The sequence below is a fragment of the Ranitomeya imitator genome, chromosome 2 (assembly GCF_032444005.1).
Source record: "Ranitomeya imitator isolate aRanImi1 chromosome 2, aRanImi1.pri, whole genome shotgun sequence".
NCBI classification, from domain to species: Eukaryota; Metazoa; Chordata; class Amphibia; order Anura; family Dendrobatidae; genus Ranitomeya; species Ranitomeya imitator.
In genome coordinates, this window is record NC_091283.1 from 401,841,828 (window position 1) to 401,861,545 (window position 19,718).

General features: G+C 43.4%; 1 protein-coding gene across 1 annotated transcript in view; it reads right to left on the reverse strand.

The window, feature by feature from the left end:
• Nucleotides 1–2,283: 2,283 nt before the first annotated feature.
• The window catches only part of LOC138664166 (cytochrome P450 2F2-like), a 52,436-nt gene continuing 35,001 nt past the window's right edge, over nucleotides 2,284–19,718 (reverse strand). The window contains exons 8-9 of the mRNA XM_069750623.1: nucleotides 5,821–5,962; nucleotides 2,284–3,911 (exon numbers count right to left, since the gene is read on the reverse strand). Of these exons, the coding sequence (XP_069606724.1) occupies nucleotides 3,733–3,911; nucleotides 5,821–5,962 (321 nt within the window). The 3' untranslated portion in view covers nucleotides 2,284–3,732. The remainder of the gene's footprint in view (nucleotides 3,912–5,820; nucleotides 5,963–19,718) is intronic.

The window sequence follows — 19,718 nt, forward strand, 5'->3', positions numbered from 1 at the left end:
ATCCGCTAGCGCTAGGCGCTAAACGGATTGCACTAACGCAATCTGAACCTAGCCTAAGGGTACCGTCACACAGTGGCATTTTGATCGCTACGACGGCACGATCCGTGACGCTCCAGCATCGTAACAATATCGCTCCAGCGTCGTAAACTGCTGTCACACTTTGCAATGTACGACGCTGGAGCGATAATTTCATGACGTATGTGCGATGTAGAAGCCGTTGGTTACTATGCGCACATCGTATACAATATCGTGCACACCTTTGTTACACCATGCGATCATGCCGCCACAGCGGGACACTAGACGACGAAAGAAAGTTTCAAACGATCTGCTACGACGTACGATTCTCAGCGGGGTCCCTGATCGCAGGAGCGTGTCAGACACAGCGAGATCGCTGGAACGTCACGGATATATCGCTGGAACGTCACAAATCATGCCGTCGTAGCGATCAAAATGCCACTGTGTGACGGTACCCTTATGCTCCATCTTCCCTGGTATCTTCTTTCCATCTCATTAATGTCCTGGTGGAATCGTTCACCTTGCTCTTCACTCACAGCTCCCAGATTTTCAGGAAAGTTGTCAAGGTGGGAATGGAGGAAATGCACTTTAAAACTCATCAGGCCCCCCGATTAGAGAAACAATGCACATCAATCAGGTCTTACATTTTGCAGGTGGTCTAACCCAAGGTAAACGTCCCGTTCCCGTCTCCGGGTATGAACAAAAGTGCCTCTCCGATCCAATGGGAAGAGGGATGATATCTTTGCTTTACTCAATTATAAACCCACCCTATGATCAGGAGAAATTGGGATTCATGAGACGGTGGGAGGAGGAGTTGGGTGTCGAGCTGCCGGTGGAGGCTTGGAGGAGGTGCTGCGACACGCTATCTAAGGGTAGTCACCAATCATTAGTAGAAACCTCGATCAAGGTCCTTCATAGGACATATCTGGTGCCCACTAAACTCCATAGCATATTCCCGAATGTCTCAGAATTATGCTTTCCGGGATGTAACTTACCTGGGGATATGAAACATATATGGTGGATATGCCCAGTGGTGTCCAACTTATGGCAACAGATAAATCTGCTAGTAGACCAATTGGCTGGGAGAAAAACCAATTTGGATGCCTCTGTTTTTCTGCTTGGGGCGAGACACCCGACTCTTCCTAAAAACCTATTTAAGTTGGTTACTTTTCTTTTTATGGCTACTAAAATACACATTGCTTCGAAATGGAGGTCTCCCACATTGTCGCTACGAATGGTTAAGGAAAGGATGACTAACATCATGTTTTATGAACGCATTGAGGCTACTAGAAATGATATGTGGGATTAGTTTTTTAAGATATGGAGCCCATGGATGGACTTGCAGCCTAATTTACTCCTGAGTCGGACTCTACGTCTGTCCCCATAGTGATTCGATCTGTGGGGACAAAGTTTGTGATTTGATCTGTGGGGACAAAGTTTGTTACAAATTAAAATGTAAATGCAGACCCTCCATGTTTATTCCTTGTGTTGTCTTTGTAGTGTCCCCCCTTACATCCATGATAGATATGTGTTCTTATATTTCTCGTTAATAGACTCCCCTGCGAGGGAGCATATTCACATTTAAACTTTGTTTTATAATTGTTGAATGTTGAAATTTCAATAAAACTTTTTGAAACTAAAACTCATCAGGTAACCTAAAGCTTGAAATGCTTTCAGCATTCGTCCGACGATTTATTTGTAGTCAGGGTCTTTGTTATTGCCTAAAAATTTCTCTACGACCTCTTTAAATGCAAACCACCCTTCTTTTTGAGGATATTCACCACAAATGTAACAGAAACTGTCAGGCGAATTAATACACTTCCGCTGAGCCATAATGCTAATTTTGGGAAACACGGTTGAATATGATGAGCTAACACGAACTGAGATAAAAAAGTGTGAACAGGCGAGAACCAAGATAAAACAATTGAATCAAGCCCGGGCATGTCAGAGCCTGCTCGCTCAGCTTGCAACATGTTGATGCTGGTTTCATTGCTCACTCTGAAAGTTCTTTTCTTTGAAAGTTATATTTTTTTGCCATTGTATATCTTCAATGCATTGATGTGAATTAATTAATAGTAATTTTGACTTTCAAAACCCTAAGATAAAATAAATACCAAAAATTGAGGAAAAATATACTAAATTTGAAGAGAATTTTGCACGTTGTGGCAAAACCTTAAGTTTTTTCAATATTTTTTTTGTTTCTAGCACACCAAAATACATGGAAATTAGATGAAAATAATCAAACAGCTTTTTAGTCGCAGACCTGTGTAATTTTAGCAAACCTTTTAATATGTAATGTTTTACATTGATGGATGCAAAGTTGACATACGGCATTGCTAAATAGGCACTTCTTATGTCTTGAACCCTAGCCTTCCAATCATGCAAGTCATTGTTGTCCATTTTCATTGTTGTCGATTGACACAATCAGTATTCTAAATATTTTTTTTTAATCAAACTATTTTTAATAAAATACATGAAAATACAGTTTATGATGAAAGCTTAGGAAGCAGATGTTTGGTCAAAGCTTTCAACAAGCGTCATTTCTGGAGTACCTTCAAAAATTATGTAAAAAAATTCCTTACTTTTTAGAGCCCCCACAGAGATCAGCCAGCCCAGGACCACCATTACTACAGCTCTTCTGCACTTCAGTCCCGTTGCTTCAATCAGGAGTGTCTGGGTCAACCAACAGGTGACGTTTGAGCCCACCTGCATAGATGAACAAACTTTTCAACAAACTTTTACTACTTGTGCATTCATGTGCCACCTTCCGTACCAGCAGCCCGTGCGAAAGCTGTCCATAAGAAAAGATACTAAACTTGATATGGCCGAAATGCCAAACTAAAACCATTGTCGTGTAGCAGGACTTGTCAAAAGGTCTGGCTTCTAAGGTAGCTACGTCCACTTGGAGAAGTCACAAAAAATATATCTATGTTTTTGATTGTGGGAAAGTGATTCGTATAATTATATAGAACAAAGCATCATGGGATGAGTCTGCATGCTTGACCAATTATTGTGCAAAAAGGCACAAAGCACTAAAAAATAACTAATTTAAATACATATACGGTAAATGTTCAAATGTATAGGAAAAAAATGACAACAATTAAAAAAATATAAAAAATCTATATATGTCATCTAAAACCAAAAAGGCTTGTTCTATTTCAGAAAACATTTGCCTGTCGAGCTTTGTTTACCATAAAATACAGTGCAGGGCAAAGTTGTGCCGTTTCGACTGCTGTGCAGGAAAGCGCCTTCCTGCACTGCGTGGGATACCGCGCAGCCTCACCCTGCGCTGTATTTTGCAATTTCACTTTTATCCAGCTGACTGATGAAGGACAACTTTTGACTGAAACGTTGCTAATTTTTGTCTGGAGATTTCTTCTAAATAGAAATTGCACCCTTGGTTTTCATACTGAGTGAGTGCCACGTTCTTTACACAATTGCTCACGGCTTTGAAACCTACTTGTGCAACACCTTAGCCAGAAGGCTGTCTTTCCAAGAGCTTTATTTACCCTCCCCGGGTCCATCTAACCGCCTACAGGGAAAAGTTTTCTAAAAGAGGACAACCCCTTTTATCTCTACTCAAAGGCAATTTGTAAAGAAGAAATTACTAAAATCAACATGGAATAAAATATAACAAAAATGTCCCTTTCCAATCATTCTGTTTTTACAGTATTATTTGGCATCAGAATTCACACCACTTTAAATACATTTCAGGGCTTAATGGCGCCATTCAGCACAGATGTTAAAGGCCTCCGGATCGCGGGTCCCTCCCTGAATTAAACCAATTGGTCCTTGTTCTCCCGATGGAAATTTCAAGTTGAATTTTTGAAGAAAACTGACAAAATAGATGAAAATCTCAGTCTTTGCTAAAGCTTCGCCAATACATGACCTTTTACCTGCAAGAAATGTACTTTGTTAGAATCCAACACGACTTACAACTTTTTTACAGAGATTGTTTTTAGTTGGCATACATAGATCATATTCTGTCTGTAGCCACCACTAGATGGAGCTCCCTGCACACAGAGATCCATGATCATACTTTGTAGCCACCACTAGGTGGAAATCTCTGCATACAGAAATACATAAGATTCTCTGCAGCCACCACTAGGGGGAGCTCCCTGTATTCATCAATACATGATCAGATTCTCTCTGCAGCCAGCACTAGGTGGAGCTCCCTGCATGCAGAAGTACATGATAAGATTCTGTCTGCAGTCAAAACTAGAAGGAGCTCCCTGTATACAGAGATACATAATCAGATTCTGTCTGCTGCCGCCACTTGGGGGAGTTCCCTGCATAGAGATCCATGATCAGATTTTGTCTGCAGCCACCACAAGGAGGAGTTCCCTGCATACAGAGATACATAAGATTCTCTTTGCAGCCACCACTAGGTAGAGCTCTTTGTATACAGAGATACATGATAAGATTCTGTCTGCAGTCACCACTAGGGGGAGCTTCCTGCGTACAGAGATACATGATAAGGTCCTGTATTGTCCAACTCTCCCATACATATGAGTGCTGACCTCTGTTGAGCGTTCATCTGTTTTCAAAGGGGAAAGGGGAGAAAGCTGCTCCCAAACACCTCTGATGCAAAGTGGATATGGCATTTAAATTCAGCATGCCTGAGCTCTATCTTCTGGAGATCATCTGTAGGGGAGTGTTAGGAATGTCGCCCTATCTATATATATATATACAATTGTCTAAGGGGTACTTCCCTCTGTCTGTCTGCAACTTCCGTAACGGAAATCCCGCGTCGCTGATTGGTCTCGCCCAGCTGCCTGTCATGGCTGCCGCGACCAATCAGTGAAGGGCACAGTCTGATTAGTCCCTCCCCTGCAGTCAGTGCCCGGCGCCCGCTCCATGCTCCCTTCCAGTCACCGCTCACACAGGGTTAATGCCAGCGGTAACGGACCGCGTTATGCCGCGGCTAACGTTAACGCTGCTATTTTTACTATTGGTGCTGCCTATGCGGCATCAATAGTAAAAAGATGTAATGTTAAAAATAATAAACAAAAAACCTGCTATTCTCACCTTCCGTAGTCCGACGATGCGCTCGCGCCTGCTGCCAGCTTCCGTTCCCAGAGATGCATTGCGAAATTACCCAGAAGACTTAGCAGTCTCGCGAGACGTGAGTATATAACTATTTTTTATTTTACTTATTATTTTTAACAGGGATATGTGCCCACACTGCAATACACTACGTGGGCAGTGTTATATATTACATGGGCTGTGTTATATACCGTGTGGCTGCTATATACTACGTGGTCAGTGTTAGATACTATGTGGGCAGTGTTATGTACTGCGTGGGCTGTGCTATATATTACGTGACCAGTGTTATATAGTGCATGCCTGTGTTATATACCGCGTGGCTGCTATATACTGCGTGGGTTGTGTTATATACTGCGTGGCCACTGTTATATATTGCGTGGCCTGTATTAACGCATCGGGTATTCTACAATATGTATGTATGTATATAGCAGCCACATAGTATGTAGCACAGGCCACGTAGTATTTGCTATTTACTACATGGCTCCTATATACTACGTGGCCTGTGCTATATACTATGTGGCTGCTAAATACATACATACATACATACATACATACATATTCTATAATACCCGATGCGTTAGAATCGGGCCACCATCTGGTACTATAGGTAATCAGTGTGTTCTGCTGAGTTTACCCTAATGTGTATTAAGGTCTATAAAGTAAGGATAATCTCTTAGCAGCACAGAAATGGTAACGGCCAACCTGATGCACACGCATTATAGGTGAATTTCCTTTTAAAGTACAAATGAGTTACTTTACCTGCTCCAAATGGTATGTGAGCCTCATTATTCAGAAATTTCCCATTGTCATCTAGGAAACGATCAGGATTGAACACTTCGGGTTTATCCCAGTATTTTTTGTCGTACAGAGCAGAGTGTAAAAATGTGATAATTTGGGCATCCTACAAAAGAAAAAACAAAAAGAGAAAATGCAAAAAATGTTTACAGATAAAGGGCTTTAACCCCTTAGTGACAGAGCCAATTTGGTACTTAATGACCAGGCCAATTTTTGCAATTCTGACCACTGTCACTTTATGAGGTTATAACTCTGGAACGCTTCAACGGATCCCGCTGATTCTGAGATTGTTTTTTCGTGACATATTGTACTTCATGTTAGTGGTAACATTTCTTCGATATTACTTGCGATTATTTATGAAAAAAACGGAAATATGGCGAAAATTTTTAAAATTTTGCAATTTTCAAACTTTGTATTTTTATGCCCTTAAATAAGAGAGATGTCACCAAAAAATAGTTAATAAATAACATTTCCCACATGTCTACTTTACATCAGCACAATTTTGGAAAAAAAATTTTTTTGTTAGGGAGTTATAAGGGTTAAAAGTTGACCAGCAATTTCTCATTTTTACAACACCTTTCTTTTTTTAGGGACCACATCGCATTTGAAGTCATTTTGAGGGGTCTATATGATAGAAAATAACGAAGTGTGACACCATTCTAAAAACTACACCCCTCAAGGTTCTCAAAATCACATTCAAGAAGTTTATTAACCCTTTACATGCTTCACAGGAACTGAAACAATGTGGAAGGAAAAAATGAACATTTAACTTTTTTTTGCAAACATTTAAATTCAGAACCATTTTTTTTATTTTCACAAGTGTAAAAACAGAAATGTAACCATAAATTTTGTTATGCAATTTCTCCTGAATATGCCAATACCCCATATGTGAGGGTAAACCACTGTTTGGGTGCACCGCAGAGCTTGGAAATGAAGGAGCGCCGTTTTACTTTTTCAATGTAGAATTGGCAGGAATTGAGATTGGACGCCATGTCGCGTTTAGAGAGCCCCTGATGTGCCTAAACAGTGGAAACCCCCCACAAGTGACACCATTTTGGAAACTAGACCCCCTAAGGAACTTATCTAGATGTGTGGTGAGCACTTTGAACCTCCATGTGCTTCACAGAAATTTATAACGTTGAGCCGTGAAAATAAAAAATAACATTTTTTCCACAAAAATCTTTTTGCCCCCAAATTTTTATTTTCACAAGGGTAACAGGAGAAATTAGACGACAAAAGTTGTAGTGCAATTTCTCCTGAGTACGTCGATACCCAATATGTGGGGGTAAACCGTTTGGGCGCACCACAGAGCTTGGAAGAGAAGGAGTGCTGTTTTACTTTTTCAATGTAGAATTGTCTGGAATTGAGATCGGACGCCATGTCGCGTTTGGAGAGCCCCTGATGTGCCTAAACAGTGGAAACCCCCCACAAATGACCCCATTTTGGAAACTAGACCCCCCCATGGAACTTATCTAGATGTGTGGTGAGAACTTTGAACGCCCAAGTGCTTCACAGAAGTTTAGAATGCAGAGTCGTGAAAATAAAAAATATTTTTTTTTCCACAAAAAAAGATTTTTTAGCCCCCAAGTTTTTATTTTCACAAGGGTAACAAGAGAAATCGGACCCCAAAAGTTGTTGTCCAATTTGTCCTGAGTATGCTGGTACCCCATATGTGGGGGTAAACCACTGTTTGGGCGCACGGCAGAGCTCGGAAGGGAAGGAGCGCTGTTTTGGAATGCAGACTTTGATAGAATGGTCTGTGGGCGTTATGTTGCATTTGCAGAGCCCCTGATGTACCTAAACAGTAGTAACCCCCCACAAGTGACCCCATTTTGGAAACTAGACCCCCTAAGGAACTTATCTAGATGTGTGGTGAGAACTTTGAATGCCCAAGTGCTTCACAGAAGTTTAGAATGCAGAGTCGTGAAAATTAAAAAAAAAAAAATTTTTCCACAAAAAAAAGATTTTGTAGCCCCCAAGTTTTTATTTTCACAAGGGTAACAGGAGAAATTGGACCCCAAACGTTGTCCAATTTATCCCAAATACGCTGATGCCCCATATGTGGGGGTAACCCACTGTTTGGGCGCACGGCAGAGCTCAGAAGGGAGGGAGCACCATTTGACTTTTTGAGCGCAAAATTGGCTGTCGTGTTTGGAGACCCCCTGATGTAACTAAACAGTGGAAACCCCCCAATTCTAGCTCCAACCCTAACCCCAACACACCCCTAATCCCAACCCGATCCATAATCCTAATCACAACCCTTACCCCAAAACAACCCTAATGTCAACCCTAACCATAACCCTAATCAAAACCCTAAATCCAACACACCCCTAATCCTAATCTCAACCCTAACCTCAAACCTAACCCTAATCCCAATACACCCCTAATCACAACCCTAACCTTAACCCTAATCCCAAACCTAACCCTAATCCCAAGCGTAACCCTAATGCCATCCCAAACCCTAACCCCAAATCTATCCCTAACTTTAGCCCCAACTCTAGCCCTAACTTTAGCCCCAACCCTAACCCTAGCCCTAAGGCTACTTTCACACTTGCGTCGTTTGTCATCCGTCGCAATCCGTCGTTTTGGACAAAAAAACGGATCCTCCAAATGTGCCCGCAGGATGCGTTTTTTTGCCCATAGACTTTTATTGCCGAAGGATCGTGACGGATGGCCACATGTCGCGTCCGTCGTGCACTGGATCAGTTGTGTTTTGGTGGGCCGTCGGCACAAAAAATGTTCAATGTAACGATTTTTTGTACGTCGCGTCCGCCATTTCTGACCACGCATGCGTGGCCGTAACTCCGCCCCCTCCTCCCCAGGACATAGATTGGGCAGCGGATGCGTTGAAAAACTACATAAGTTGCCCACGTTGTGCACAATTTTCACAACATGCGTCGGTATGTCGGGCCGACGCATTGCGACGGCCCCGTACCAACGTAAGTGTGAAAGAACCCTAACCCTGAATTTAGCCCCAACCCTAAATTTAGCCCCAACCCTAACCCTAGCCCTAACCCTACCCCCAACCCTAGCCCTAACCCTAGCCGTAACCCTAGCCCTAACCCTAACCCTAGCCATAACCCTAGCCTGAACCCTAGCTCTAACCCTAGCCGTAACCCTAGCCCTAACCCTAGCCCTAACCCTAATTTTAGCCCCAACTGCTCTTCTCCTGTCTGCCGGTAGATGGCGATAGATGGCAGGCGCACTGCGCATGCGCCCGCCATTTTCTTTTCCCCGGCAGCCAGGAGGAGCAGCAGGAGGATCCAGGGACACCGGTAAGTATAATAGGGTCCCCGAATCCCCCTATCTCTCTGTCCTCTGATGTGCGATCACATCAGAGGACAGAGAACTACACTTTGATTTTTTTTTATTTTTTTTGCGGTCGTCGGTAAACAGTTAATTACCGGCGATCGCAAAACAGGGGTCGGTAAAACCGACCCCGATCATGTTCTTTGGGGTCTCGGCTACCCCCGGCAGCCGAGACCCCAAAGAGTTTCGATGCCGGCCGGCGGGCGCACTGCGCATGCGCCCGCCATTTTGAAGATGGTGGCGCCCACCGGGAGCCAGGAGGAGCACCGGGGGAGATAGGTGAGTATCGGGGGGCTATCTGGGACCCCCTTTCTCTGTCCTCTGATGTGCGATCACATCGGAGGACAGAGAAATTAAAAAGATCGCGTTTGTTTGTTTTTTTGCGATCGCCGTTAAACGGTTAATTACCGGCGATTGCAAATGCGGGGTCGGTAAAAGACCCCCCGAATCATGTTCTCTGGGGTGTCGGCTACCCCCGGCAGCCGAGACCCCGGAGAAAATCCGACTCTGGGGGGCGCTATTCACTTTTTCCACAGCACCGTTAATTAACGGCGCTGTGGTTTAAGTACCCTTAGCGGCCGCCGTTAAAAGGCGTATCGGCGGTCGCTAAGGGGTTAACTAAATGAAAGGGGTTGACATAAATTGATGACCTATTTTATTATGAACATCAGACCGTTGGTTGATCTCACACCCATCACCCCCCACAGATCAGCTGTTTGTAGCTGGGATGTGGTATCTGGAGCAGGTCAGTTCTTTGCTCCAACTTGTGGCTGTTCTCTGTTACTGCAGCTCAGATCAATAGGAGGAAAGGTTGAACACTACACAATGATCGTCTCCATACACTGTGTACATCTGATAGCAGTGGGAAGTAGTCAGAGAAAAAAGGGAGACCCAAAAGCGTAAATAGGGTCTTATCAAATGTTACACAGAGTTGCACACCAAGAGAACTACTCACCTGGTGAGAGTGGAGGGATGACATATATTAATGGCGGCTGCTGCAGAGCCACAGGTCAGTGCAAGACCTGATTGAAACATACACTTAGGTAGAAAAAAGCAACATCCGCGCCCTGCGCAAGAACAATTCCAAAAATAGTAGAGGTTTCAACGTGGTATATTCTACGCGTTTCAGGGTTCAGGTGACCCCTTCATCAGGACGTGCCACAAATATTGTACCAATAGAAACCTCTACAATTTTTGGAATTCTTCTGGCGGCAGCGCGGGGATGATCCTTTTTTCCTACCTAAGCAGTAGGAACTACAAATAGCTAATCAATGGAGGTGCAAGTGTCGGACCACCATCAATCTCATATTGGCCTTTGCAGCAATTTTTTTTTTCTTACAGCATCTAAAAAAAAGGTAAATTTACTATAGGAGTTGAATAAAAATGTTCTCCTGTTTTGTTTATACAGCTCCTATGGAAACTTATGTATCTCTATGGTAACAAACAACAAAGAAACTCTTTGTTGTCTGATTCTGCAGTCATATCCAGTAGTCTCCTATGTCCTGGTAACGTGCTGGATGTAGGTTAGCAAAAAGATAGAAACATTACAGCTGCAGGATAATATTTTGTGCTATGGAGATACAATAGTCTGGATCGGAGGTATAATCCGAAAACGATTACAGATTTTTAGTTTAATCAGATTTAATTGGTTGTACATAACAAAACATAAAATAAATTTTAATTTGGGCCACGCTGGGCCTCATTGCAAGCAATAACCAGAGAATTATAATACCGCTCTTGTATATCAAAGTTGATCACAGATGCATTTAAGATCATTTATACATTATACTCTTTTCTCTGTATTATTTTAACCCCTTAACGACCGCCGATACGCCTTTTAACGGCGGCCGCTAAGGGTACTTAAACCACAGCGCCGTTGATTAATGGCGCTGTGGAAAAAGTAAATAGCACCCCCCAGAGTCGGATTTTCTCCGGGGTCTCGGTTGCCGGGGGTAGCCGAGACCCCAGAGAACATGATTCGGGGTTTTTTTTACCGACCCCGCATTTGCAATCGCCGGTGATGTTCGTCCTTCGTTTTCGAAGATGACCATGACTTCAGGGTTAGAAGAGAATTAATAGTTATGGGTCCGGAGGTGGCTGATGAGTCCAATCTGGGCCCTGACGGTTCGCCCACATACTTGACATACGACAGCAGATGTGGTCAGTACACCAGATTCTGCTTGTGCCTTGCGTACAGCACGTTCTTTTTGCGTCACAGATTTTCCTATCTTCAGCAGCACGTGCTCCTGAGGTGATCCTGCCCCTCCAACCTGGACGATCCAGGGCAAGCTCTTCCCATTCATTGGTGTTGACTTCCAGGTTTTTGAGAGACACCTTAAGGCAGTCTTTATAGCGCTTCTTCTGCCCCCCCAAATGCTCGCTTTCCTTGGCACAGTTCTCTGTACAGCAGTTGTTTCGGTAGTCGGCTGTCCGGCATTCGGACCACGTGTCCAGCCCACCTGGCTTGGACTTTCAGCAGGAGAGTGTAAACGCTGCAGAGCCCAGTTTGTTCCAGAATTGCTGTGTCTGGGACATTGTCTTGCCACCTGATGTGGAGGAGTCTGCGGAGGCAACTCATGTGGAAATGATTAAGCTGTTTAGCATGCCGGCTATACACTGTCCAGGTCTCGCTAGCATAGAGAAGTGTGGTGAGGACCACCGCGCAGTAGACCTTCAGCTTGGTGGTAAGGCTGAGTCCCCTTCGTTCCCAGACGTTCTTACGCAGTCTCCCGAAGGCGGCACTGGCTTTGACGATTCTGTTGTTAACCTCAGCGTCTGTGGTTACGTCACGGGAAAGTGTGCTGCCTAAGTAGGTGAAGTTATCGACTGCTTTGAGGTTTTGCTCCTTCACCGTGATACGTGGCTCCTTGTACAGTTTTCCTGGAACCGGTTGATACATAACTTCGGTTTTTCTAATGTTGATCTCGAGACCAAAACTGTCGCAAGCTTGCGAAAAACTGTCCATTTCATGCTGCATCTGCTGTTCCGTGCTAGCGTTAAGTGCACAGTCATCAGCAAATAGTAATTCATGGATAACAGTCTCATGCACTTTCGTAACCGCCTTCAGGCGTTTTGGGTTGAATAGCTTGCCATCAGTCCTGTACCTAACCTGGATTCCATCTTCACAGTTGTTAAAGGCATCACTTAACATTGCAGAGAACAGCATACTGAACAGGGTTGGAGCCAGCACACAGCCTTGTTTTACGCCATTTGTTACTGGCAAAGCCTCAGATACGTCTCCATCGTTCAGAACCTTCACCATCATGCCATCATGGAACTGCCGGATGACTGAGAGGAACTTGCTCGGGCAGCCAAATTTTGCCATGATCGCCGGTAATTAACCGTTTACCGGCGATCGCAAAAAAAAAAAAAAACGCGATTTCTTTTTAATTTCTCTGTCCTCCGATGTGATCGCACATCAGAGGACATAGAAATGGGGTCCCAGGTAGCCCCCCGATATTTACCTGTCTCACCCGGTGCTCCTCGTGGCTCCCGATGGGCGCCGCCATCTTCAAAATGGCGGGCGCAGTGCGCCCGCCGGCCGGCACCGGGAGAATCTTTGGGGTCTCGGCTGCCGGGGGTAGCCGAGACCCCAAAGAACATGATCGGGGTCGGTTTTACCGACCCCTGTTTTGCGATCGCCGGTAATTAACTGTTAACCGGCGACCGCAAAAAAAAAAAAATCAAAGTGTAATTCTCTGTCCTCTGATGTGATCGCACATCAGAAGACAGAGAAATAGGGGGATTCGGGGACCCTATCATACTTACCAGTGTCCCTGGGTCCTCCTGCTGCTCCTCCTGGTCTTCTTGGCAAAATAAAATGGCGGGCGCATGCGCAGTGCGCCCGCCATCTGTCGCCATCTGCCGGCCGGCAGGAGAAGAGCAGTTGGGGCTAAAATTAGGGTTAGGGTTAGGGCTAGGGTTAGGGCTAGAGTTAGGGCTAGGGTTAGGGTTGGGGCTAAATTTAGGGTTAGGGTTGGGGCTAAATTTAGGTTTGGGGCTAAAGTTAGGGTTGGGGCTAAATTTAGGGTTAGGGTTGGGGCTAAATTTAGGGTTAGGGTTCTTTCACACTTACGTCGGTACGGGGCCATCGCAATGCGTCATACCGACGCACGTGTAAATTGTGCACAACGTGGGCAGCGGATGTAGTTTTTCAACGCATCCACTGCCCAATCTATGTCCTGGGGAGGAGGGGGCGGAGTTACGGCCACGCATGCGTGGTCAGAAATGGCGGACGCGACGTACAAAAAATCGTTACATTGAACATTTTTCGGCCGACGGTCCGCCAAAACACAACTGATCCAGTGCACGACGGACGCGACGTGTGGCCATCCGTCAGGATCCGTCGGCAATACAAGTCTATGGGCAAAAAACGCATCCTGCGGGCACATTTGCAGGATCCGTTTTTTGTCCAAAACGACGGATTGCGACGAATGCCAAACGACGCAAGTGTGAAAGTAGCCTTAGGGCTAGGGTTAGGGTTGGGGCTAAAGTTAGGGCTAGGGTTGGGGCTAAAGTTAGGGTTAGAGTTGGGATTAGGGTTAGGGTTTGGATTAGGGTTAGTATTAGGGTTAGGGTTGGCATTAGGGTTACGCTTGGGATTAGGGTTAGGTTTGGGATTAGGGTTAAGGTTAGGGTTGTGATTAGGGGTGTATTGGGATTAGGGTTAGGTTTGAGGTTAGGGTTGAGATTAGGATTAGGGGTGTGTTGGATTTAGGGTTTTGATTAGGGTTATGGTTAGGGTTGACATTAGGGTTGTTTTGGGGTAAGGGTTGTGATTATCGTTAGGGTTAGTGATTAGGATTATGGATCGGGTTGGGATTAGGGTTAGGGGTGTGTTGGGGTTAGGGTTGGAGCTAGAATTGGGTTTCCACTGTTTAGTTACATCAGGGGGTCTCCAAACACGACAGCCAATTTTGCGCTCAAAAAGTCAAATGGTGATCCCTCCCTTCTGAGCTCTGCCGTGCGCCCAAACAGTGGGTTACCCCCACATATGGGGCATCAACGTACTCTGGGATAAATTGGACAACAACTTTTGGGGTCCAATTTCTCCTGTTACCCTTGTGAAAATAAAAACTTGGGGGCTACAAAATCTTTTTTGTGGAAAAAAAAATATTTTTTTATTTTCACGACTCTGCATTCTAAACTTCTGTGAAGCACTTGGGCATTCAAAGTTCTCACCACACATCTAGATAAGTTCCTTGGGGGGTCTAGTTTCCAAAACGAGGTCACTTGTGGGGGGTTACTACTGTTTAGGTACATCAGGGGCTCTGCAATCGCAACATAACGCCCACAGACCATTCGATCAAAGTCTGCATTCCAAAACGGCGCTCCTTCCCTTCCGAGCTCTGCCGTGCGCCCAAACAGTGGTTTACCCCCACATATGGCACATCAGTGTACTTGGGATAAATTGGACAACAACTATTGCGGTCCAATTTCTCCTGTTACCCTTGTGAAAATAAAAACTTGGGGGCTAAAAAATCTTTTGTGGAAGAAAAAAATATTTTTTTATTTTCACGACTCTGCATTCTAAACTTCTGTGAAGCACTTGGGCATTCAAAGTTCTCACCACACATCTAGATAAGTTCCATGGGGGGGTCTAGTTTCCAAAATGGGGTCACTTGTGGGGGGTTTCCACTGTTTAGGCACATCAGGGGCTCTCCAAACGCGACATGGCGTCCGATCTCAATTCCAGACAATTCTACATTGAAAAAGTAAAACGGCACTCCTTCTCTTCCAAGCTCTGCGGTGCGCCCAAACAGTGGTTTACCCCCACATATTGGGTATCGACGTACTCAGGAGAAATTGCACTACAACTTTTGTGGTCTAATTTCTCCTGTTACCCTTGTGAAAATAAGATTTTGTGGGCGAAAAGATCATTTTTGTGTAAACAAATGCGATTTTTTTATTTTCACGGCTCTACATTATAAACTTCTGTGAAGCTCTTGGGGGTTCAAAGTGCTCACCACACATCTAGATCAGTTCCTTAAGGGATCTAGTTTACAAAATGGTGTCACTTTTGGGGGGTTTCCACTGTTTAGGCACATCAGGGGCTCTCTAAACGTGACATGGCGTCCGATCTCAATTCCAGCCAATTCTGCTTTGAAAAAGTCAAACGGCGCTCCTTCACTTCTAAGTTCTGCGGTGCGCCCAAACAGTGGTTTACCACCACATATGGGGTATTGGCGTATTCAGGAGAAATTGCATAACAAAATTTATGGTTACATTTCTGTTTTTACACTTGTGAAAATAAAAAAAATGGTTCTGAATTAAAATGTTTGCAAAAAAAAGTTAAATGTTCATTTTTTCCTTCCACATTGTTTCAGTTCCTGTGAAGCATGTAAAGGGTTAATAAACTTCTTGAATGTGATTTTGAGAACCTTGAGGTGTGTAGTTTTTAGAATGGTGTCACACTTCATTATTTTCTATCATATAGACCCCTCAAAATGACTTCAAATGTGATGTGGTCCCTAAAAAAAAAAGGTGTTGTAAAAATGAGAAATTGCTGGTCAACTTTTAACCCTTATAACTCCCTAACAAAAAAAAAAAATTTTTCCAAAATTGTGCTGATGTAAAGTAGACATGTGGGAAATGTTATTTATTAACTATTTTTCGTGACATATTTCTCTTATTTAAGGGCATAAAAATACAAAGTTTGAAAATTGCAAAATCTTAAAAATTTTCGCCATATTTCCGTTTTTTTCATAAATAATCGCAAGTAATATCGAAGAAATGTTACCACTACCATGAAGTACAATATGTCACGAAAAAAACAGTCTCAGAATCAGCGGGATCCGTTGAAGCATTCCAGAGTTATAACCTCATAAAGTGACAGTGGTCAGAATTGCAAAAATTGGCTCGATCATTAAGTACCAAATTGGCTCTGTCACTAAGGGGTTAAAGATATATCAAGTAAAAAACAAAAGACAAACGAGAAACATACCACAACATTGGTGAATATTGTTACCTAAGAAGGATATATAAATTCTATTAGATATAAAAGTAGGAAGAGGGAGGAGATCAGAGAAGATGATACAAGGGATAAGACAAACAAAGGTTGGCCAGGGTGGAGAGGAGTAAGGGGTGGTGGTGGAAATTTTAAGTCCATATTTTCCCTCTTTGGAAGGATAAATAGTGGCATCAAACAAGTGTTAGGAGTGGTGACCAAATCAATTATTTCCCAGTATTGTGAAGTATTTTCCCTTAAGGAAAATAAGGAAAAGAATTTGGGTAAGTTCCTAAAGAGAATTTAGGGTTGCCACAACCAAAAAAACTTTGACACTCGTGGCTTCTGCTGATAGATCTTCCATATGACAAATATACGAAATTTCATCCTGCCATTCTGACAGAGATGGAGTGACTGATGTCCGCCAGTGTCTGGGTATTATTGCACGTGCTGCTGCCAAGCAGAATCTCAAAAGACTACATTTCTGTGTACCTATAGGGCCAGGGAGCATAGATAAAAGGGCAATCTGGGGGGAGGGAGTGATTCTTTCCCCTGAGATCTTACAATAAGCGTTAAGTACCCCATCGCAAAAAGGTCTGATTTGGTCACAATCCCACCAAATGTGCAACACCGTGCCCCTCTCTGTTCCACAATGCCAACACACATCCGGCACCAAAGGGAAGACCACATGTAGCTTTGTTGGGATCCGATACCATCTTGTCAAGACCTCTCCTGAATGTACCCGGCCCCAACATTTTGTGCGTAAACAAAAATGCTTTCTGTATAGCCTCCTCTGAAAAGGTAGTATCCAGTTCGGTTTCCCATGCATGCACAAATTTGGGATCCACTGAACAGAGTGAATGGCTTAATAGTCGCCATATAGGGGAAATCAAATGGGAGGGGGGTGAGTTCTAAAGGGAATAGGTTCTCAAATGGTGACACTGGTAATGAGTGCCATCCCCTCTTCTTCCAAAGATTTATAAATGATTTCAACTGTTTGTATTCTAGCCAAGAGAGTTTTTCAGTTGGAAAATTATTTTGAAGTTCTGAGAAGGGAGGAACATCAGGTCCCTTCAAAATACGACTAATTCAAATATCGTCATGACTATTCCAACAGAGGAATTTGTCCTTTGTACAACCCAGCGGAAATTCAGGATTTAAGAAAATGGGGGTAAGCGGACTGTATAGTCTTGTCAAACCACTTTTGCATCTCAACTGATCCCATATCCACAGGGCTGCCTTGAGTAAGATCACCTGGTTTGCTAATGATATATTACTATTAGTTTCTATCCATGGAAAGCATTATAGGGGGATAGAAGAATACTCCTGCTCTATTATGACCCACTGTTTGGAATCTTTATGAAAATGCCAGTCAAATAGACGTATTAGTACTGAGGCCTGGTGATACCTCTAAAGATCCGGTAGACCTGCTCCCTTGATCCTTATATCGAGTGAGAGTCTGGAATTTTCTTCTCGGTCTAGTATGCTTCCATACAAATCTAATCAATGCTGATTTAAGAGTTCTGAAAAAGCTCGCCGGTGAGATAATAGGGGCTGATTGAAATACAGTTAAGTCCATATATATTTGGACAGAGACAACATTTCTCTAATTTTGGTTATAGACATTACCACAATGAATTTTAAACAAAACAATTCAGATGCAGTTGAAGTTCAGACTTTCAGCTTTCATTTGAGGGTATCCACTTTAAAATTGGATGAAGGGTTTAGGAGTTTCCACTCCTTAACATGTGCCACCCTGTTTTTAAAGGGGCCAAAGGTAATTGGACAATTGACTCCAAGGCTATTTCATGGACAGGTGTGGACAATCCCTTCATTATGTCATTCTCAATTAAACAGATAAAAGGCCTGGAGTTGATTTGAGGTGTGGTGCTTGCATTTGGAAGGTTTAGCTGTGAAGTAAACATGCGGTCAAAAGAGCTCTCCATGCAGGTGAAACATAGTAACATAGTAACATAGTTAGTAAGGCCGAAAAAAGACATTTGTCCATCCAGTTCAGCCTATATTCCATCATAATAAATCCCCAGATCTACGTCCTTCTACAGAACCTAATTGTATGATACAATATTGTTCTGCTCCAGGAAGACATCCAGGCCTCTCTTGAACCCCTCGACTGAGTTCGCCATCACCACCTCCTCAGGCAAGCAATTCCAGATTCTCACTGCCCTAACAGTAAAGAATCCTCTTCTATGTTGGTGGAAAAACCTTCTCTCCTCCAGACGCAAAGAATGCCCCCTTGTGCCCGTCACCTTCCTTGGTATAAACAGATCCTCAGCGAGATATTTGTATTGTCCCCTTATATACTTATACATGGTTATTAGATCGCCCCTCAGTCGTCTTTTTTCTAGACTAAATAATCCTAATTTCGCTAATCTATCTGGGTATTGTAGTTCTCCCATCCCCTTTATTAAAACAAGACATCCTTAAGCTGCAAAAACAGAAAAAACCCATCCGAGAAATTGCTACAATATTAGGAGTGGCAAAATCTGCAGTTTGGTACATCGTGAGAAAGAAAGAAAGCACTGGTGAACTCATCAATGCAAAAGTGGGCGCCCACGGAAGACAACAGTGGTGGATGATCGCAGAATAATCTCCATGGTGAAGAGAAACCCCTTTACAACAGCCAACCAAGTGAACAACACTCTCCAGGAGGTAGACGTTTCAATATCCAAATCTACCATAAAGAGAAGACTGCATGAAAGTAAATACAGAGGGTTCACTGCACGGTGGAAGCCACTCATAAGCATCAAGAATAAAAAGGCTATACTGGACTTTGCTAAAAAAAAAACATCTAAAAAAGCCAGCACAGTTCTGGAAGAACATTCTTTGGACAGATGAAACCAAGATCAATTGTTTTGTTTAAAATTCATTGTGGTAATGTCTATAACCAAAATTAGAAAAATGTCTCTGTCCAAATATATATGGACTTAAAGGGACACTGTCACCTGAATTTGGAGGGAACAATCTTCAGCCATGGAGGCGGGGTTTTTGGGTTTTTGATTCACCCTTTCCTTACCCGCTGGCTGCATGCTGGCTGCAAAATTGGATTGAAGTTCATTCTCTGTCCTCCGTAGTACATGCCTGCACAAGGCAATCTTGCCTTGCGCAGGCGTGTACTATGGAGGACAGAGAATGAACTTCAATCCAATATTGCAGCCAGCATGCAGCCAGCGGGTAAGGAAATGGTGAATCAAAAACCCCAAAACCCCGCCTCCATGGCTGAAGATTGTTCCCTCCAAATTCAGGTGACAGTGTCCCTTTAACTGTATATAGAGGAATCTAGGGAGGATATCCATTTTGAATGTATTTTTGTGACCAAACCATCATAGCTATCAAAATCTTTTAGACGATTACAGATTTTTATTACTTACTACAATGCTAATTATTATTTCTTCTTAGGTGAACTGATAGCTGTTCTGATCATGTCCATAGACCTAATACTATCTAATAGACCTGACAGAATAACAAATCTGCAGGTGGTTGGGCATTTAGGAAATAGCGACCACAATATTGTGCAGTTTCACCTGTCTTTCACTAGGGGGACTTGTCAGGGAGTCACAAAAACATTGAACTTTAGGAAGGCAAAGTT